Genomic DNA, 23,092 nt, shown 5'->3' on the forward strand with positions numbered 1-23,092 from the left:
TGCCCGTGTTAACTCTATCTTTAATACACAACCACGTACATGTATGTATTTCAAAGTGTAAAGTCTTAAGACAAATTATTATGGTACAATGACAAAAATCTTGAAAAGAAAAATGGCCGTTTTATGAAATGTACTGCCTGCCAAGATGACCACCATTTGCAAGTTCTCCAAGTCTGATAATACTGATAAATTAAATCACAGTAACCAACTTCAAAACGAACATGTAAAGTCACAAAAGGTTTAATACAACGTCATTCACGAAGACGGCCTATATCAAAACTCGATTATATTATTTTGAAAAAAACAAAACAAAAAAACGTGTTTTTGTGTTTCTTACACACATTTCACGTAACTGCCATATGTCATTTGTAACTATCGTTTCCAAGAAGAATCCGATAGAACATATATAATATTTTATCGATCTCACAGATCTCAGTGACCTTTCCAAGTAAACAAGAGTTTGTAAAGTTTCCCAGCAGATGGACTTTGGCCATATCGTATTTCTCACAGCCTAAAAGACATGTACTGTTGGATATTTCATGTTGCTCTGAAACTGTATGAATTATATTTATAAGGTAACAACTATGATAGAATTTAAGCCTAAAACAGTTACTTACGTAAGTTAAATTAACACACTGGCTAAATGCTTTCCCTTTAGACGTGAGTATATTCTGAGAAAACCTGTTATAGAGTTTAACGAAAACACGTCCTATTTACTCAAGAAAAACGCAACCATTCACGCTCTCCAAACTACAAATGGAGACAAGGGAGAGACTTTTACGTTGGCACGGAATGTCGCAGTCGCCACCAAAACGATGGGTTGTGATCATTAGTGTATGTACCTATGTAGCAGTTGTAGCTGTGTGCTCTATTTCTATAACTGGGTAAGTGATAACATTTATTATTATTAATAGTAGTCTTATAAACAACTTTCCACATATCTATCGTAGAAGTTATTGACCGATATTCATATGATAAATTACTGAAGTCTGAATACATATAAGCCCCCCGCTAGTGCAGCGGTAGGTCTTCGGATTTACAATGCAAAATCAGGGGTTCGATTCCCCTCGGTGGGCTCAGCAGATAGCCCGATGTGGCTGTGCTATAAGAAAACACACACAAACACTGAGCACGCATATCGCATGTTATTACTATATATTTCTTTATCTCTGTACTAAAGAAAAGTTTCATGTAGTTTTGGGTCAGTGTCGAGTTTCTGACTTTTTAATGCAAATTTATTAAGTAACACGATTAGTGTTACTTCATTTGAATACTGGGTGAGATGAACGATTAGTATTACTTCTTTTGAATAATGGGTGAGATGGACGATTAGTGTTACTTCTTTTGAATACTGGGTGAGATGAATGATTAGTGTTACTTCTTTTGAAAACTGGGTGAGATGAACGATTAGTGTTACTTCTTTTGAAAACTGGGTGAGATGAACGATTAGTGTTACTTCTTTTGAATACTGGGTGAGATGAACGATTAGTGTTACTTCTAATTACAACAAAGTAATCTTCTCATTTATTTCCTAAAAACTGGTTTCTTCGCTCTCATTATTTTATTGTTGGGCTCAGCTCATTGGATCGTTTGCCGGTCTGTGAGTGCGATAACACTGGGGAACACTCATTTTGTTGCATTTAAAAAAAGACCTTTCTATAGTCAATTTGAGTGTGTTGATTTCAAATCTGAAGTCGGTTTTTGTCTGCAAGCTACAGATTTTATGCAATTTGACATTTTTATTTATTTTTTAATTTTTCGTTATTATAGGAAATTATAGGAATAGCTTATCAATTTGTTTGTGTATTTTATTCAGGTAGGAATTTGCGTTTGTAACTTTTGCATTTGTACACTTCATCTGGACAATCTCGTTTAATGCTCCAGCAGTAGTCAGTCATCATACTTTTGTCCCAGCGCCCTTGGTAGCGTTCTTCCATGACCTTTAGGTCTTGGTGGAATCGTTCTCCTTGTTCGTCACTCACAGCCCCCGGGTTGTCAGGGAACTTATCAAGGTGGCTGTTCAAAAAATCAAGCTTGATGCTCATGTTGCACCCGAGATCACGAAAAGCGAGGAGCATTCTGTTCACAAGTTCACTGTAGTTCTCCGCCTTATTGTTTCCAAGGAAGTTCTGAACGACTGCCACAAAGGATAACCATGCTGCCTTTTCTAAAGCGGTCATCTTAGCAACAAACTGATCATCACGAATTAGGGTTCGAATCTGTGGGCCATCAAACACGCCTGCTTTGATCTTCTCAAATGATAACCCTGGTAAAGCTGTGATGATGTGTTGGAAACATTCACCTTCGGTTTCCAGTGCCTTGACAAATTGCTTCATCAAACCTAATTTGATGTGAAGAGGAGGAAAGATGATCTTATCTCTGCTTACAATTGGGTCTTGTATGATATTTGGCATGCCTGCTTCAAGGGTGTCACGAATAGGCCAGTCCTTCTGGACCCAATGTCTGTCTCGTGCTCGGCTGTCCCACATACAGAGGAAACATGGAAACTTGGTGAAACCTTTCTGTTGTCCAAGAAGAAAGTTGACCATCTTTAAGTCTACACAAATGATCCAATTGTGCTCATGATATTTTAATAAGTCCATGACCATTCTCATATCATCATAGTCTTCCCGCAAATGCACTGAGTGACCGACAGGTACTGCTCCATAAACATTCCCATTATGTAAAAGAACACACTTTAGACTGCGTTTTGAACTGTCTAAAAAGAGTCTCCATTCAGCAGGCTATAGTAAGGTACACCCAGTTCTTTGAGAAGCCCTTGGATGTCATGGCAGTAAATAAACTGTCTGTCTTCTGAAAGAAGGTCACAAAAAGCTGGTCACGCTTTCTGAAATATGATACTTTAACAGAGTGATCAACAAGATTTCTACCTTGTAATCTTGATGCCAAAAGCTCTGCTGCTTTCTTTGAAAGACCTAAATCCCGCACTAAATCATTCAGTTCAGCCTGGGGAAGAGGCTTGGGGACGGGGAAAGGTTCAGTGTCTGAAGAACAGTTCTCCGATTGTGTACACTTTTCTGACAATTCACTGTCACAACTGTCTTGTTCGCTTGTATCATGTCCAATGTCTTTATCGTCTAATGAAGGCAAGCCTTTGAAAACTGGAACAGGAACTTCTTCAGAGTGCGGAGCAGGCCGAATAGCTGAGGGAATGTTCGGATACGTAATCTTATGTCGATTTTTCTTCCCATCACCCGTTAACAGAAATAACAGTCAGTTACATGGTTGGTGGGTTCGCGCCAAATCATTGGAACACCAAAAGGCAGACCATTGCGTTTTCCTTTGGTCCAGTCTCGAAGCATTTCCTCACAATTGTGGCACACAACATGAGGAGCCCATTGCTTGTCTTGATCACCAAGATGAACTTCAAAATATGCCTTGTAGGCACACTTGACGAACGAGGATATGTTACGTCTCTGACGATTGAGTGTGTAGCATCCACATATGTAGCAGAAGGCATCAGGCTTGTTTCTGCAATGATATCTATTTTTGGAAGCCATGTTTGATCTGAAACAAAAGAAGAATGATCAAAATATTAGAAGCTATCTATATATATGGACGTGAAAATGCTTATACATGGTTTACGCAAGTTCACATTTGTACAATTTCATTAACCTAAAATTGCATACAAACTAGAGCTTTTAGAGAAAAACTAATTTCAGATTTGAAATCAGCGCCTAAAACTCCTTCAGAATCAGTTAAAATATCCAATGCAACTCAAAGTTACTGAAAAAGTGTTCCCCAGTGTAATCCATGGTTCGTGTCCTTTTGTCGCAAAGTAGCTCAGGTACTTTTGGGGCTGTGGATGCGTTATAAACGTGACTGTCTGATTTTAATAAGTCCTCTAGTGGTGTAGCGGTATGTTTTTGGACTCGCCCCATAGAAACCGGGTTTCGATACCCATGCTGGGCAGAGCACAGATAGCTCATTATATAGCTTTGTGCTTAAATCTAAACAAACAATAAGCAAACGATCTGATTCCAATATTTGATTGATTAGTGTAGCCCAAGCGTTGGCGACGTTTGCATTGAATAGTTGCCTTCCCTCTAATCCATCAGTTCCTAATCGGAGACTGATAGAGCAGATTGCTTTTACTGGTAGATTTGCAAGAACATTATAAGCAAACAAACGAACTGATTATTTTATTGAGGGTTGGAGAAGACTTTAAAATTTGATGACATTTGTTGTTCTAATTCTCTGGAAGTTTGTTTACACGCATGTATGAACGTGATTGCCTATTGTTGCAACAGAAGCTGTTTTCAAGGTTGGGTTAGTAATAAGAACTAGCATGGTCGTTATCAGCTATGAAGACACCGCGGTTTGTTTTTGTTTCATTTCCTTCAGACACTCATTCTCTCAGACACGTACTCACACAGGTTATAGTTTTAGACCGAAGTTTAACCTCGGTAGAAAAAATGGCTCTGGTTACAAAGCTAAGAATTAATACTCCAACGCCTGGTTACTGAATTTCAAACACGATTTTTTATTCGACCTGGATAATTGGGCTGGGAGAAAGAGCGAATTTAGCGTGACAGGACTATAAATTCACGGTTTTGGTTTCGTAGCTGCAACTACACGCTCTACGCCTTATGATTGTGGGTGTGTTATAAGATTGACGGTCAAATCCTACTATTCAATCAGAGAAGTTGGTCCAAGAGCCGGCGGTGGGTGTTGTTGAGTAACTGTCTTCCCTCTAGTCTAACGGTTCAATCTTAGGAAAAGTTATACACAAGTTATATGGATTTGTGGGAAAATACAAAAAAAGGCCAAATTACAACATCCTACGGCATTCTATTTTAACCACAGTTTTATTAAGAAACTGAGTTTATGTGTAAGAGAAAAACATAAAAGTAGCCTTCTACCAAGGATATCCCAGACACTAACTAGTTGAAAAGTGCGAAATTTTGATCAACATTATTTCTGTTTGTTAAACGTTTTTGTTTAATTTAGATGTGAATAGTGGGGAGAGAGAGAATTGGCTTCTCTCAAGTGTGTCCACCGCTGGGACAGCGGTAAATCTTCGGAGTTACAAGGCTAAAATCAGAAATTCAATTCCCCTCGGTGGACACAGCAGATAGCCCGATGTGGCTTTGCTATATGAAAACAAACACTCTCAAATGTGCAGTTACTACGTAAATTGTAAATGTGTAACAAACAATTGACAAAGCAGCAGGTACCGACATAATGACATTTATATGACTAACTCAGAAGTTAAATTTCATATTTATTGAAGAGGACAAAGGACAACTATTGGGTAAAAAAGCCTGTCTACCGTAAAAGTGTAGTATCAAATACTTTATACAGATCTAAGAAGTTTGACAAGTTGTCCAATAGGTGAGAAAACTCTGACCAATCACTTGCAGATATATGAACATAATAAGACATCTATCCATACTACATGTGTATAATAAATTTTGACGTGTTGTTTTATTATTTAAATATTGTATGTCTCGCATTGGTTAAGCAGGTTACTCAACAGACTACTCTCTAACAGAATATCTCTAACAATCTAATATTAAGAGTGGACTAACTTTCTTGGTTATTTTTATATTTCAAAACAAAATTCTTCAAGGTGAGGAAAAGTTGAGCTTCGGACGAAAGGCTTAAGACACTTTGCCTAATGAAATGTATTAGGTATATATAAGCAGTGTTACATCTAAGGTTAGAAGACACATGAAACTCCAAGTTGTGCACACACATATACATGTATAAAGAACTAGAGTCGGGTTGATAAGAGCTGATATGTGGGCTACATGATATATATATATATATGTAATACCTGATACTGACTGTCTGAGTTTGTACTTTTCATTGTTACAAACTTTATAACTCAACTATATACAGAGTTTGTTGCAAAGTAAAGCCAAATTGAATTTCTGCTGTGTCTTCGCAGGAAATCGAACCCCAAATTTTAGCGTTATACGTCCGTATAATTACTACTGTCCCATAGAGAGGAATATTCATGAAAAATATTTATTCATTTATCCGTCAATTTGCAAAGTACCTATTAGAAAGAAAATTCGTAATTTGGGGAAGACATGTTTTATTTAATTAAGCAGTACGTTTTGTGATGTATACTTTTGAAATATTTATTTTATTGTTTTTATGTTACACTCTGGCAAGATGTAAAACTTTTGTAAAGTAAATCCAATTAATATTAAGTTTTTTTCAGCATCCTTTCATTCTGGGATAAAAATAACTACAGTTCTTCAAAAAGCGATGGTTTATTCAAACTGAAAAATGCACCGTTTCAAAATAACGATTTTTCCAACATAAATCCTCCTGAGGTCGAAAATCTATCACAAAGGAAAAATATTTTGGAAAGAGTTGTTCGAAACACAGATATTGGTAAGATGTGATCGAACGGTGACTTTAAATCACTGTTTCAATTTACAAATGGTTACACATTATCTAAGTCTCATAAGAATTCAGTTAATTAATTATTATTATTAATTTGAAGTATTGATGTAAGCGACATTAAAAAGTAAATTAAATTATATCGTTTTTATCATTATTGTTGTACATTGAATTGTATAATTTTTATCATTATAATTATAAATTGTGTCATTTTTATCATTACACTATGGAACACAAATTTTGTTCCTGGATAGTGCGTGTTATTTCTTAATTGCTTATGTTGTAAAAGTACTGAAAATGGTCATTATTCTCTTTAAACTTTACTTTTGACCTGGATAATGAAATTTAGAAATTAACCTATTTTCTCTGTAAAAACGGGCAAATTTGCACATTTTCATTTACATAAGGTCTGAATAAAAAACATATGAATCAAGATTTACATGTAGTTATACTAAAGTTATACAGAAATGTTTAGAAGTGAGTAGTTTCTCGAGATTTGCGACTGTAATGTAAATCATTTTCACGTATCAGCCCCCAAATATAGTCTTCCATCATGTTTTCGTTATACGCTCCTTGGTAGCGGTGTTCAAAGTCCAGTATATATTGGTGGAAGCGCTCGTCTTGTTCCTCTGAGTATGCAGTCATGTTCTCCTTGAATTTATCAAGATGAGCGCCAATGATATGGACTTTCAGGGACATCCTGCAGCCCATTTTGCCGTGCTTCTTCACCAGAGTCTCAACCACTTCCACATTTTCGGTCTTGTGATTGCCCTAGAAGCCCGGAACCACTGCGACAAAGCTGCTCCAAGCTTTTTTTTTTTCCTTCCTACTGAGCTTCTTGGGGAATTCTGTGCACTCCAGGACCTTCTTTATTTGTGGTTCAGCGAAGACACCAGGTTTGATCTTTGCCTCAAACAGCTTAGGGGAGAAGTCTCGAAGGTACTTGAAGGCTGCAGACTCCTTATCAAGAGTTGTGACAAATTTTATGTGCAGTGCTGGGAACAACACTTTCTGGAGGTCCACTAGTGGCTCACACTTAACATTGTGCCTTGCCACAGAGAACTCGGTCCGTTGTGGCCAGTGTTTCCTGTTGTAGTGTGCTGCGGTGTCCCTGGTATCCCAAAGGCAAAGATAACAGGGAAACTTGGTAAAGCTTTCTTGAAGACCCAGGGTTTGTCTTGATCCATACAGGCATGCCGAAATATGTCTTGTAGGCTTCACACATTTTAGCAGATGCTGTCACAGAGTGCTTTTCCACTCTTGTCTTGATAAATTGGCCACATACATAGCAGAATGCGTCTGGACAATGCTTGCAGCTTCTTGATGCCATCTTGATAAAATCAGATAGGTCTATGTGTTTGTTCACTTAGGCAGCTAGAACTAAACTGAAGTGGTGAGTGGTGATCCCCTGTATATATATCACTATGGAAAGTTCTAGAAAATTCTAAAAGGTTCTTGAAAAATTCTCGTAAGTTCTACAACATTCTAGAAAGTTCTTGAAAATTCTCTATCAGCTATTCAGCACGGAATCTACCTGGAATGTTCTGGAAAAGGAGTAAATATGAAAATTTCATTACCCAGGTCACAAACGCAAAGTTTGAAGAGAAAAATAGGTCTTTTCATTTACTTTAGGCATAAGCAATTGGGAAATAACACTTTTTGCCCAGGAACAAGAAAAAGTAAAAATTTTGTTACATAGTGTTATACTTATAAATTAAGTTGTGTGATTTCATCATAATTATTATACATTAAATTGTATCATTTTTATCATTGTTTTTACACATTAAATTGTGTCACTTTTATCGCTATTGTTGTACATTAAATTGTATCATTTTATCATTGTTGTTACATATTAAATTGTGTCATTTTTGTTATTGTTGTTATACATTAAATTGTATGGTTGTTCGACATAGTGGAAAGAATATTGTACTCTTTTTAAAATCGTATTGTTACTGTCCCTCATTCAGACCAAATGAATAAATCATTTCTGTATCCTATGACCAAAATGTTTAAAACAACCTTAAAAGTACACATGTATCAACTTATTTAAGATACAATTTCCTTTCAAAATAAACCTGGAATGTTATGAAGTTAAAAGTTACCTAATAGACATTCTGAGTCTGTGAACAGAAGAGATAAGGCATTATGTAATTTTCTGTTTGACAACAAATCAAACAAGAATAGTTTTCATGAAGAAATCAAATAGTAAACAACAAAGCGATTAAAAAAAGTTAGAAACTGTTAGTGAAATACATCTAACTTTGAAGGGTAATTGATCGTAGCTGTATAGGTATCGAGTATATTTTTATGAATAAGTATAGTTCAATTAAATCTTGATCAACAAAATATCGAACAAGAAAGACATGTGGTCGTTATAAAATATATCTGCGAAGTTTTCAAGTGTCATTTTCGATTTTACTTTCGTCTTTGTATCTGACCTTCCATTTCTGTTGTGTTTTCCAAGTTGACAAATGTGAGAAAAACTTGAAAGTAACTGACCTCGGAGGTGAATTAACTAGCCCTCACTACCCAGAAATATATCCCAGCAACCTCGACTGCTTCTGGCGTCTTAGTGGAGAAAATGGCAAAAACATTGTCTTGGAAATTGTTTCTCTGGAAATTGAAGACGAAACTGCCTGTCTGTGAGTATTTTCTATTGTATTGAACTACACTTAATTTCACATCAGATAAATAAACAAAGTATAATTTAGTTTCGAATTGATTATGATAGAGCAACACATATCTTAATACATAAGAATTTCAGGGGTTCTAGTATTTCCAAAACTGTGAAGGTACCGAAAATGCATATTACATTTATTAAGATGACAGTTCCGGAACTCCAACAATGATCAATCATTAACTGGTTACGAGGACAACAGGTAATCTCTTACTGAAAGATGTGTTAAAGATTTTTTTAATCCTTGTCAACAAATTAAATCACAAAGTGGTTAAAAATGTACTAAACTGTTGAAATCTGAAGAATGAAGACGTTAAAAAATCAATATTAGGGTCTAGAACACCCTATCTTGAATGTATGTATAAGTAATATTTTTAACAGTAAGTCATATTAGTTGTTAGAATAGGTACAATGTTTCGATCGGTGGAGCGATCATTATCAAGTATACAGGGTTTTAGGGTAAAGAAATGTCGCCCTAATAGACGTAATGTAAATTTTCAATTCTTTCCTGGTTTTGGAAATAATGTGTTTTCTGTTTGTTTTTAAACGCAATGTGTTATCTGTGCTCCGCCCATCACGGGTATCGAAACCTAAATTCTGACATTACAAACTTTACCGCTAAGCAACGAGTGGATAAAAGTAATATGAAATCGCATAAAATATTTATTTGAAACAATTATGATTATAACGATATCCAAATGTTTTACGGTTTGATATAAATTTCAATACGTGGCGAACGTAAATAATTTAAAGCGTAGATAGCACACAGTACAGAAAACAAAAAATGATATAACGCGCCAGTGATGTTGATAAAGGTATCTTCTAAACTACCAATCCAAACGTAGGTTTTTTTATGTACCCTTTTTTATGTCTGTGATACATTCTGGTAGTTAGAGCTTCATTGCTTGTAGATTTATCCAAATATAAGTTATTTAGTTTTTACACATTCATCATCTCCCTCTGGCGGTAGGAAAATGAGCTTTTTGTTTTTAAGGGGGATTATTTATTAGGCACAGTACCTAGGGCCTACGAAAAGTATGGGTCCATGAAAATTTTCCTTAAACGTTAATCTTAGAGGGTCAAAAAATAATAAGAGTAAAAACGTGAAATACACATTTTACTGTAAAAACTTTGTTACAGCTTTAAGTTATACGATATATTTTTGTATATACGCATTATTTTGTGTACTCATGTTCACATAAATATATTTCACTAAAAAGGCTTTTTTATTCCGTGATTTATTTCTTATCAAGCCATTTTAATATAATTCAATATATTATAGGGTATTAGTATATTATAGATAAAGATGTTAATTTGCAGCGTTTGCGCAGCTACGGTGATGTATATTTGAAAAATATATAATTTATCTAACCTTAGGTTTAACTTGTAAAACTGATAGGGTCTGCAAACAGAATGTGCCTAGGTCTTACGGCCGTTTTCATCCGGAATTGGGTATAGATACTTAAAATGTTTTATCATTTAAGTCAAATTTTATGGAGTTATGGGTTGTTTAATATGAATTATATATTAATTAAACATCACAGTGGACAGAAGCTATACCTTATTCCATCAAACATTCTTGTTTTCACTAATGTATGTTTGTCATAAATTTCGTATACAAGTGTGAATAATTTTGTGTTTTTCACAGTTGAGCGTTTTCGATAATATTCAAATATAACGAGCTTCCCAATACTGAAATACGAGTTTTATATTTGTTAAGTATTAATAACAAAAAAGCAATTTTTATTTCGGTTTATGTATATATAACAGGACTTTGCACATATATTGAAAATTTGATATTTAATCATTACTAAAACTATTTAGGTATACTTGTTAGTGAGAATACATTATTCTATTTATTTGATGATAATTTAAAATGCACTGTTAAATTTCTTCAGCATTTCACTTAAAATATGTATTAAAAAGGATTCACAAATTAATGGCTAAGAATCCCTTAAATGTATTATTTGGATCATCATTAAAATTCCAGTAAACAATCTTGATGGACATAATACAGACGACGTATTATGTAGCGTTGTGTGTAACAACAAATAAGCAAGCACTGTTAATTAGAATAATATTACTTATTTTACATTTTTTAACAGTTGACTATGAAGAAAAAACGATTGTGTTGGGGTGTTAGATCGTTTTAAATGTCATAGAACCAGACACGACAGAGGCTCGAAACAATATGAGAAGTTATATTAATAGAAGCTACAGTTTTTACAATAGATCTGAATAATAATCTTCCTTACTGTAAAAGGTGTAACATGTAATAAAGTAATACTTCTTATCAGTAAGTAAACCCTTACAAAGCTATTAATATATAAAATCGTAAAAGAAACAGATATGAATCCATGTAAAAAAGTTTCTTCAAAGAACTATATTCAACAATATATAAGAAAAATACGTTGCTGAAAAAATATAGTACTAATAATATTCGTGTCCAAAGAGCCAAAGCTAAGCCTAAAAATATCCGATTCCTTGCAGAAGTATAGTACTCCAATAAAGAAAACACAACAGTAATAAAGCATAACTTAAAAACAAAATAGATCCAACAATGACAAACACCATTGAACAATAAATAACTAGAAAAAATACTACAGTATTCATGTTCATAGAACAATACAGCAAATTAACAATACCCGAGGCCAACCCGTGTGTAAGTACATAAACGAAAAGATAAAATTAATCGAGACTACCAACAATACATTACTTGGAAAAACATCCCATAATACTCGAGTTTTGGTAATAAAGCAATGCTTTATAAAACTGTTCGTTTTGTCAGCAAAACGTAATTGACAAATATCTGAAATGTCTTTGAAATTTTGATAAAATTAATTATGTTTGAAAGGTTTTATACAGTTCGTTAGCTTCATGGTCAGAAAAGTGATTAAACTGAGCGAAATAAACTGTGGCACAGTATATAAAACAAATGCTGAAAGACACGTGTGAAAGTCTAGACGTAGCGACAACACTTGGTATTAAAACTGATCGTTTCGACAGGTAATTCAGAAAGCTCGCCGTCTTTTAGTCAGGTTTAAACTTTAGAATTTTGATCATTACGCGACGTTTTTGTATCTACAGATTTAGTAACGTCATAAGTGTTGGATAGATGGTGTTTTAATATTATTTCTTCTACTGAGTTCATACAAAGTTTACGATACCAAAATGAGGACGTGATATCCAATATAGTTTTCACCGTTTTGTCTGTCTTAGTTATGATTACCTAGAAATCTATGCCGGACCTAAAGTCACAAGTCCGAAAGTTGGTCGATACTGTGGTGTTCTTCAGAATGTCGTCATAGCAACCAATTCAAGCAAAGTTCTGGTCCTTTTCCACTCAGACCCAAACTACGAAGTACAGGGATTCAAGATATTCTATCATTTGGAAAGTGTTGCAGGTAGGCTTTATTACTGGAGGCTCAGTTGGATTTCTTTATAATTAATAGTAAACACAGCTAGATTACTGATGTTATTACTGTTCTTAAGTTCAAATTTGTGTTTTTATCTGTATAAACATACAATCACATTATAACCCTCTCCTCCCATGCTGAAAGTGCGAACATCTTTGTTGAAACAGAGATTCGAACCCGCGACTCTCGTATTGCGAGCCATGTTCTCTAATCATCTGGCCAAGCCGGGCCATCTCGTCCTGCTGGATGTAGTGTACTTGATGTGTCTGACACATCAATATACCATTGGTCTCGTCCGTACTGGATGTAATAGGTTTGATGTGTTTGATATATTTGAGTTTCCTTGACAATATAATATTGGTTTCGTCCGTACTGGATGTAGTAGATTTGATGTGTTTGTTATATTTTAGTTTCCTTGACAATATAATATTGGTTTCGTCCGTACTGGATGTAGTAGATTTGATGTGTTTGTTATATTTTAGTTTCCTTGACAATATACCATTGGTCTCGCCCGTACTGGATGTAGTAGATTTGATGTGTTTGATATATTTGAGTTTCCTTGACAATATAACATTGGTTTCGTCTGTACTGGATGTAGTAGATTTGATGTGTTTGTTATATTTTAGTTTCCTTGACAATATACTATTGGTCTCGCCCGTACTGGATGTAGTAGATTTGATGTGTTTGATATATTTTAGTTTCCTTGACAATATAATATTGGTTTCGTCTGTACTGGATGTAGTAGATTTGATGTGTTTGATATATTTTAGTTTCCTTGACAATATAGCATTGGTTTCGTCCGTACTGGATGTAGTAAGTTTGATGTGTTTGATATATTTTACTTTCCTGGACAATATGATACTGGTTGGCCCGGTATAGCCAGGTGATTAAGGCGCTCGACTCACAATTTGAGGGTTGCGGGTTCGAATCCCCGTCAACCAAGTATGCTCGCTGTGGGGGCGTTATAATGTGATGGCCAATCCCATAATTCGTTGGTAAAATAGTAGATCAAGAGTTGGCGGTGGGTGATGATGACTAGCTGCCTTCCCTCTAGTCTTACACTGCTAAATTAGGGACGGCTAGCACAGATAGCCCTCGAGTAGCTTTGTGCGAAATTCAAAACAAACAAACAAACAAACAAATTAGGGAAGGTTAGCGCAAGTAGCTCTCGTATAGCTTTGCGCGAAATTCAAAAACAAAAAAACATTGGCCTCGTCCGTATTGAATGTAGTAGTTTTGATATGTTTGGCGTATTTTAACACATTCTCCTCTGCTTTCAGTCCTGAGCTCTTATAATTTAACAGTAGAGTAACCATTAGGGTTAGATGAAATAAGTTTGCATTTCATATAGACATGGATAGTTTATTTCCCATTAAGCTGATTTGCCCCATATTGTTCACATCTGGTTCGACATAATATACGATCCTTAAAGTAAGTAAATGGTTTAACTTCATCAATGATCTTCAAAGTTCAATTGCATTTTATTTTTAAGTTTTCTTTAATAGTTTGTTTTTAATCGTTGTTGCAGTGAGAGTTTCAAATTTATTTAGCAGAATATTAAATTCTGCGGCCAACAATTTGAAGTTAAGCGCCATAAAGTTGGTGATCATGTAACAAAATTAAAATTATCTATCCATTACATAAATTATAAACAGTTTAAATAGCACCGTTCAGGGGATGCCAGACATAATTGATGCAATTATCATATGTTGTGTTTGTTTGTTTTTTAATTTCGCGCAAAGCTACACAAGGACTATTTGCGCTACCTGTTCCTAATTTTGCAGTGTAAGACTAGAGGGAAGGCAGTTAGTCATCACCACCCACCGCCAACTCTTGGGCTACTCTTTTACCAACAAATAGTGGGATTGACCGACGCATTATAACGCCCCCACGACTGAAAGGGCGAGCATGATTGGTGTGACGGAGATTCGAACCCGCGACCCTCAAGCTACGTTTAGAAGGCTTGTTAAACTAGTGTTCAATAAAATATTTGTCATTTTAAACGAAGGCAAAAAATAATTGCACTATACGTCTCTTTTTATTTCATTATGATTGCTATAAATGACAATTTATAATTTAGTTGATTGATTCAATTATAAAAAGTAAAACATTAAATTGAATTTTACCGTCGTAAAATAAACCTAACGTTGTAATTTGTACATTTATTAAGAAAAACGTTCTTACTAGATCGAGAATACTTGACACAATTTGTTTCACGAAAAGGACAGTTTTCAAATCAATAAGATGAAGGGAACTCATAATTACCTATTACTAAGAACCAAGTGGCCCGCCATGGCCAGGTGGTTAAGACACTTGGCTCGTAATCCGAGGGTCGCAGGTTCGAATTCCCGTCACGCCAAACATGCTCGCCCTTTCAACCGTTGGGGGCGTTATAATGTGACTTTCAATCCCACTATTCGTTGGTAAAAGAGTTGTCAGTGGTAGTGATGACTAGCAGCCTTCCCTCTAATCTTACCCGGCTAAATTAGGGACGGATAGCGCAGATAGTTCTCGTGTAGTTTTGCGCGAAATTCAAACCAAATCAAAAATTAAGAACTAATATGTGATAATATTAATATATCAATTTGAAACATAAATACTGAATTTATGATCAGTAGATTTTTGTATTGGATAATTTCGTATGTATGCATTTCTTAAAGACTGCCAGCCGACATTAAGTGGTCCAGAAGGTGATATCACGAGTCCATTTTATCCTAGTAACTATCCTGACAATATTGACTGTTGGACAAAGATAACTGTTCATGAGGGAAAACAGATTATTTTGGAATTTGAAAAGATTTCTCTTGAAGTAGATGAAGATTGCAGCTATGACTTCATTGAGATTTTTGATGGATCCGTTAAAGGTAAGTTCATTTACAAACTGCATTAGGAATATGCAATTAACAGAAACACTGAAATGTTTAGCAGTAAGGGATAATCGTTCACTTTCATTTAGTCTGAAAAATTTCTGCCCAGTTTTAGTCTCGTTCATGGAAAATAAAATCAGCTTTAAACTGAAATAGATTTTATGTCGAAAATCAGAACTGGTTGTTTCCTTCCACAGTACTGAACGAGAAATTGGGCGGGAGAAACTGTTGAGCACAGATAAAGAACATATTATAACAATGAATTAAAATTGTGAAAAACAAACAACAGTTGAAACTTTACACTGTGATCATTTTAATACAAGTTTGTCCATAGAAATACTGTTTTGAGCCTATTTTCTTTTCATATCGTCTCAGTGTGTGTGTGTGCAAAGCCACATTGGGCTATCTGCTGAGCACATTAAGTGGAATCGAACCCCTGATTTTAGCGTTGTAAATCCGTAGACATACCGCTGTAGTAGTTGGGGCGTATCGTCTCAGTTTCAATCCGTAAGTACTCAAAAATGTTGTTGTTTTATAATACAAGAAATACTAGTCACACACACACTGGAAGCCATAAAAAGCACACATAATTTCATAATTCTTTCGCCTAACGGAACAAACTTATTTTCTCAATTTTTCTACAAAAATTGTTTCTCGTTATTGTTAAGCACAAAGTTACACAATGACCTTTCTACAGGTATCGCAACTCGATTTTTAGGCTTATTGACACTCCGATGAGCCACTGTGGGTGGAGATCATTCATGGGCAAGAAATAAAAACAAGAAACAGAAACATTATCCAAAGAAGAAAAGTTTAAATTTATCCTTATCCACTGTTTTTAATAAATTCAAAATTATGTTTTTTGTAATAAATAAAGAATTTGTGCAACGCACAACTGTTATTTGTTTTCCTCAAATTTTGTAATTAAACTTTCACCGAGTTTCAGGTATTAATTATTTAAGTGTATGTAATTCTAAAGAAACATAGAAAATGTTTATAATGAATAACCAGGAATATACTTTGGAACATAGTTGTATTTTTCAGTCTTACTATTAATATTTCTATATTTATAATTTATTTTTTCTTGTGTCTTGACCTGAAATATACTAACATACAGTTAGTTCATCTTTCATTTTTTAAAGAACCCTTCGTGCTTCAGCGGTAAGTTCGAGGGCTTTTAACGCTAAAAATCTGAGTTCGATACCTTCAGTGAGCATTGCACAAGTAACCCATTGTGCATCTTTGTGTTTAACAACAATAATGATTCTTAAAATATAATCTTCGTGAAGTTATATCTTAAGTGATTCATGTATTTTATCCTTTTATTAATTTCAGCTTACTTACAAAGTACGTTTAATTCTTAAAATCGGAACTGATTACGAACCTACGGATTTTTTTAACAATAACGAATAAAGAGATGCCTAAACGTATTGATTAAACAGTCTTTATATGTTGATTAAACACACCCACACTGAGCGTTTCCTGATAATAATAATTAAAATTACTACAATTACGGAAGTTGCCATATATACTCTTCAAAACAAGAAAGGCAAAAGGGATATTTTTGTTATTTTAAAGAGAAATATATGTAATAACGTTACAAGCTCAGAGTATGTGATGTTATACGTGTTAAGACACTGATTGTCAGACCAAAATGACAATAAAAGTTGTGCACTTTGAAAACGGAGGAAAACATCGGATTTTTCGCCAAAACGCATGCGTGTCTAATAAATTTGTTTGAGAGATCTGCATGTTATGCAAGTGCAACAAGTGCAAAATCCCTATAAAAGTGGCGGGTTCTCGGTTTCCATAGCTCAGTGTTAAGCCACTGACACGCAATACAGTTACGCCAAGACTGACTGAAGCACAACGCAACAACGCCATTGGTCGCTTGGAAGCAGGCGAATCTCGATCAGATGTTGCCAGAGCTGTGAATGTCCACCCAAGCACCATCACAAGGTAATGGAATCGTCACCAACAACATGGATCAACTCGTGACCGTCCACGATCAGGCAGACCTCGTGTGACCACGCCCGCACAAGATCGCAACATCCGGTTACGTCACCTTCGGGATAGGGCCACCACTGCGACGTCTACTGCCTCAACCATACCAGGGCTGCGTAAGATTTCCGATCAGACCGTACGCAACCGTCTACGAGATGCAGGAATCCGACCTCGACGTCCAGTCAGAGGCGTCATCCTCACCCAGCAACATCGTCAAGCACGGTTGCAGTGGACTCGGGCACATCGGGTATGGCCTCATCAACGATGGAGGCATGTTTGGTTCAGCGATGAATCATGTTTTATGCTTCGTAGGCAAGATGGAAGGACCCGTGTTTACCGTCGCCGAGGTGAACGTTTTGCAGCAAACTGTGTGCAGGATGTTGAGAGATTTGGTGGTGGCAGCGTCATGATGTGGGCTGCCATCGCCTACAATGCCAGAACAGACCTTTTTGCACATTCGAGGGAATCTTACGGCTCAACGATACGTGCAACCCATCATGGTGAACGTCAACGACGTTTTTCAACATGACAACGCCCGTCCTCACACAGCCCGACTCACCACTGTCTTCTTGAGACACCACAACATCAACGTTCTTCCCTGGCCCTCCAGATCACCAGACTTAAACCCCATCGAACATCTTTGGGACGAGTTGGACCGACGTCTGCGACGGCGACAACCTCAACCGCAGACTCTACCTCAGCTTGCAGCAGCTTTGCAGGCTGAGTGGACAGCCATTCCACAGGATGTGATTCGTCATCTCATCGCTTCCGTGGGCAGGAGATGCCAAGCAGTTATTGATGCTCACGGAGGGCATACTCGTTATTGACGTTGAGTGACATTAAACTTCATCTAGTGAGCGTGGACTTCGCCTTTGCAGACTTTGGATTTTCAGCAGTGAATGTTTAAAGTTTCACACATGTCATACAAAACAACTCGGAATAAACTTGTTAACAATTTGTCTCATATTTTGCCTTTTGCGTTTCGTTTTTTAAAGAGTATATTATGTATATTTTGTGAAACGTAAAAGTATATATTTAAAAAGTATACAAAAATTATATACCTTAAAACAAACCATTTGCCTCACATTAAATAAATTTCAATTTTACTGGACTTTTCTTCTACATTTTAACGTACAAATTACTTGGACATAGAAGATACGTTAAGAAACTTTATTTTACAACAGTACTGAGATTTGACGACTCTAGGATCCTGAACAACCTTGACTGAGATTTTTGTTCGCTACTGGTTTGTTTGTTGTGAAATATGGAGGGCAGATACATCATACTACCAAAACAAAATTAGTTGTTACAATCCGCAATTCCGTTAAAACGTACAAAATATATAAATAAATAAAACGCTCATGAAAGGTAACATTTCTCTCTCAGAGGATCTAGGATAAGGTATCAAATATGTTGGTTAATTTTTTTGAATTGTTGACGCGTGGTTTTGAATATTTGGTTTCCTTTGAAATACGCCGGTGCTAATCGACAATTATTACTCCCATTTGAATATTCAGATGCACCACTGTTAGGCCGATTTTGCAAAAAAGAAGATGAGAAGACTTTGAGGTCCACAAATAACACTCTGCTGATCTACTTCCACTCAGATGACTTATTAAACCACAGAGGATTTCAAGCTCACTATTCTACCAGTAATTATGTTTCTACGCCTGATCCGCAGGACCTTGGAGGTATGAAGTTTTCAATAATAAAAAGAAATGGGAATAAGTAAATCTGAAACTTGTTATTCGTATTCCACCAATTAGAAGTATCTTTAGTTCTACTAGCTGGAGGTGTCTTCAGTTGTACCAACTGGAGGTATCTTTAGTTCTACTAGCTGGAGGTGCCTTCAGTTCTACCAGTTGGAGGTATCTTCAGTTGTACTAACTGGAGCTAGAGGTGTCAGTTCTACCAGTTGGAGGTATCTTCAGTTGTACTAACTGGAGGTGTCTTCAGTTGTACCAACTGGTGGTGTCTTAAGTTCTTCTAGCTGGAGGTATCTTAAGTTCTTCCAGCTGGAGGTGTCTTCAGTTGTACCAACTGGAGGTATCTTTAGTTCTACCAGCTGGAGGTGTCTTCAGTTCTTCTAACTGGAAGTATCTTCAGTTCTACTAACTTCAGCTCATTATTCTACTAGTAACATAATTACTAAACATATCAAAACATATAATAATAACAATATAATAATGATATTATATAACATATAATATCAAAACAAACAAACGTAGGAATAACCAAACCAGAAACTTACTGTTGGTGATCTTATGACATAATTTGTTAAACATATGATATTTAAACGCCTGCAGATTCAACGGTAAAATGTTATCAGCAGAGAAAAAACAAACAAACAAACCAGTAACTCGGGGACATTCGAAAAGTGAATTTGCTTGCATCTACTTCTCGAAAACACTTGGTTTGTGAGGTTTCTTTTCTGGTTATAAAACATATTTCTGTTGTTAGTTTATTACTGTATCTCGGTGTCTCATGTTTGTTATTTTAGGTTTTTAAGTACTCTGTATACAGTTTGTCTTAAATGATTTAGATTAAAATAGTGGATAATAAAGTAAAAATCTTTATTAAGTAATTTTTAACTTAGCACTCTTTAATTTTTTCGTAACTATTTCATATTGTTTGTAACGTGTTTGCTACTCTTAAATTATGGTATTCGTCAGTTTCGCAACATATCCCTTAGTTTATTACTAAAAGAAATAAAGGTTATAAAACTTTCTCTCATTTGCTATCACCAGGCACATCCAACAATAAGTCACAGATAAAGGTGTATGTGTGTGCGTTTTCTTAGAGCAAAGCCACATTGGGCTATTTACTGAGCCCACCGAGGGAAATCTAACCCCTGATTTTAGCGTTGTAAATCCAAAGACATACTACTGTACTAGCGGGGGACACACATATAAAGGACATAGAAAGAAAATGAACTTTTCAAAATGAATACTCAAGAAATAAGTCTTTACCTACAAATAAATACGTTGTTGTTGTTTGAATTAAGCACAAAACTACACAATGGGCTATCTGTGCTCTGAACACCACGGGTATCGAACCCGATTTTAGCGTTGTAAGTCCGCAGACATACCGCTGAGCCACTGGGGAGTATAAATAAATATGAAGACATGAAACATCCACTAAAAAAATAATTAGGTCGTCAGGCCATGTATGGCCTTGTAGAATTTTGAAAATATTGAGGCTTAGGATAAATTTATGTTGTGTGTGTGTGTTTTCTTATAGCAAAGCCACATGGGGCTCTCTGCTCAGCCCACCGAGGGGAATCGGACCCCTGATTTTAGCATTATAAATCCATAGACTTACCGCTGTACTAGCGGGGGGCCAAATTTATGTTAAGGTGAAATGTAATATTACGAATGTATTTGATATGTACTCAAACAGAAATTAGTTGCATGCGACTGATGTTAAAATACAAAATTACGTTTAATAATATTTGATCCTGATATTTTAGCAACATGTTTGATATTTGTCAGCAATAGAAAAACCGTCAACTCTTTTATCAACGAAAAGTGGGATTGATAATCAAGCGCCCACACCATTAGGCCACGCCAAGTCTGTTTAGCTTGTTACAAATATATTTGTCCCTAAAGGACATATAAATGAAACTTAGAGTATAGACTACGCTGTAGGGATGTGTTAAAATGTAGCCTAGTTTGTTCTTCTCATACCTTCTTTTTATATATTTGTACTTTTCACCTCCATTTTGGTTTTGGCCTACTTTCTTTAATATGTAAAATTAACATAGTTGTAGTGTTATATTATGACACATGTGACACTGAAAGTATTTTCTGGAAGCCATAGTTTGAAAGGTAAGAGTTATGACTCTCTCTATTTTTATTTTTGTCTTGCAATGCTGTGGCACAGTGTTATGTCTGCGGACTCACACCACCATAAAAACAGGTTTCGATACCTGTGGTGGGAGAGCACAAATAGCTCATTGTATAGCTTTGTGGTTAATTATAAACAAACAAACAAACAAACAAACTTAGACTCATCATGTGCCCATAATGTTTAGATTGAAGATTTTTTGTTGCTAACTGACATGGTTAAATTTTGGTCTAGCACTTTATAAAAATAATTAAAATTAATAATTAGGTTAGTTTTAACATCTTGATTGTTTTAAATCAAGATGGGTAAAAATATTGTTGACCAGATACATCTGTTTGTTATACTGGCTACAACTGGTCTTACTTGTCAAGTTAAAGTCTTATCAGTATCTGGGTGGTGGTTGCTACGTTCGGAAATATACTCATCTGTATGTATTTGTATAATAAACTAGGGTAGGGATGAATGGTTTGCCTGTTATTATTGCAGGGTATGATGAACTACCAAGTGGAAGGATAGTGTTTGAGTTACCCAAACGAATAATCAAAGGATATGTTCTTAGCTTTGAAATACAAACCAATCAGAGCTGGAGATTGCTTCACTAGTACTATATAAAAAATACAAAGAGTATTGAAGGAAGTGAAGGTTGGATTTTATATACAGGTTTAAACCAATCGAAAATTTTCTAGAAAATGTATCTTTTCAAGGATTTAATAGATGAAATAAATTTTAATAAATTCAAATTTAATAACTATCTCATATTACAGATAGCTCAGTTGTCCGTTAGGTTTGTTTGTTTAGAGCACAAAGCTACACAATGGGCTATCTGTGATCTGCCCACTACGGGCATCAATGCCCGTTAGGATGTTACATATTGTTTTTAAATAATATTGTTGCCATCGAAGGACCATCGCTGTCACGACTACTGTTTACATTAAAATTTAATTTATTTACACGAGAACTCCTGAATATCATTATGTATATTGTATGGTTTCATTGTGTTCAAAGGAATGAAAGAGGTTTACATTAAACTACTGTGTTGAAGTAAAGAAACAGTTATTCAACTACACCAATTGAATGATTAACTCTAACATTGTGCCTGAGGTTTTTGACGTACGATTACTGTTTGAAAGATAATACTGTTGTATGTGAGGATTAAACACGTTATAAGTCACTAAACAAAAAGGGAATTGGATATCTTCATGACAATAACCATCGAATGATGCACTGACGTACTTACCTTTCGTGTATTCATAATAATTTATTGAGTTTTATATATTAAAAAATATATCCAATTAAACTTAACTTGATTACATAAATCTCAAATAGTTGCTCTGTAAGGCTCGTTTCAAGTATTTTACGAAAATATAAACCATGAAAATAATTTCTAGCAAATGTTATCTAACAACAACGTGCCTAGAATTAATTATTATATTTCTTATTGTAATTCGTGTAGAATGCACCTGGGAAAATCAACAGTGGAACGGAACGATTTCAAGTCCAAATTTCCCAAAAAAGTACCCTAGCAATGCCCAATGTCGTTTCATGATTCAAGCACCTCAAGACCACGTGGTCGTCTTGAAGTTCAACAAACTGGAGTTGGAAAACGTGCCAAACTGCACATTCGATTATGTTGAACTGCGGGATGGCCACCACAAAGGTTTGTTTTTCTTAGCTTGTGTTTTCTGTTATATCACGTTCGTAATATCATGATTAACTTTTACCTACAAAAATATATTTTAGATCTCAAATGTATTCTGTAATTTACCATAATTTTGTTTTCACTTAATGATAAATTAGTTTTCTCATACTCGAGCATGCGTGTTGTATGATGATGGTTTGGTTTGTTTTGAATTTTGAGTCAAGCTACACGAGAGCTATATGCGCCAGCCGTCCCTAATTTAACA

At 35.4% G+C, this 23,092-nt stretch overlaps 1 protein-coding gene across 2 annotated transcripts in view; it reads left to right on the forward strand.

The window, feature by feature from the left end:
- Positions 1-23,092, forward strand: part of LOC143238486 (mannan-binding lectin serine protease 1-like) — a 44,266-nt gene continuing 21,174 nt past the window's right edge. For both annotated transcript variants that reach the window (XM_076478758.1, XM_076478759.1), the window contains exons 1-7: positions 1-884; positions 6,194-6,369; positions 8,843-9,020; positions 12,275-12,459; positions 15,132-15,335; positions 18,860-19,033; positions 22,642-22,845. In XM_076478758.1, coding sequence (XP_076334873.1) covers positions 757-884; positions 6,194-6,369; positions 8,843-9,020; positions 12,275-12,459; positions 15,132-15,335; positions 18,860-19,033; positions 22,642-22,845 — 1,249 coding nt within the window. In that variant the 5' untranslated portion in view covers positions 1-756. The remainder of the gene's footprint in view (positions 885-6,193; positions 6,370-8,842; positions 9,021-12,274; positions 12,460-15,131; positions 15,336-18,859; positions 19,034-22,641; positions 22,846-23,092) is intronic.

The sequence above is a fragment of the Tachypleus tridentatus genome, chromosome 13 (genome assembly GCF_004210375.1).
Source record: "Tachypleus tridentatus isolate NWPU-2018 chromosome 13, ASM421037v1, whole genome shotgun sequence".
Classification (NCBI taxonomy): domain Eukaryota; kingdom Metazoa; phylum Arthropoda; class Merostomata; order Xiphosura; family Limulidae; genus Tachypleus; species Tachypleus tridentatus.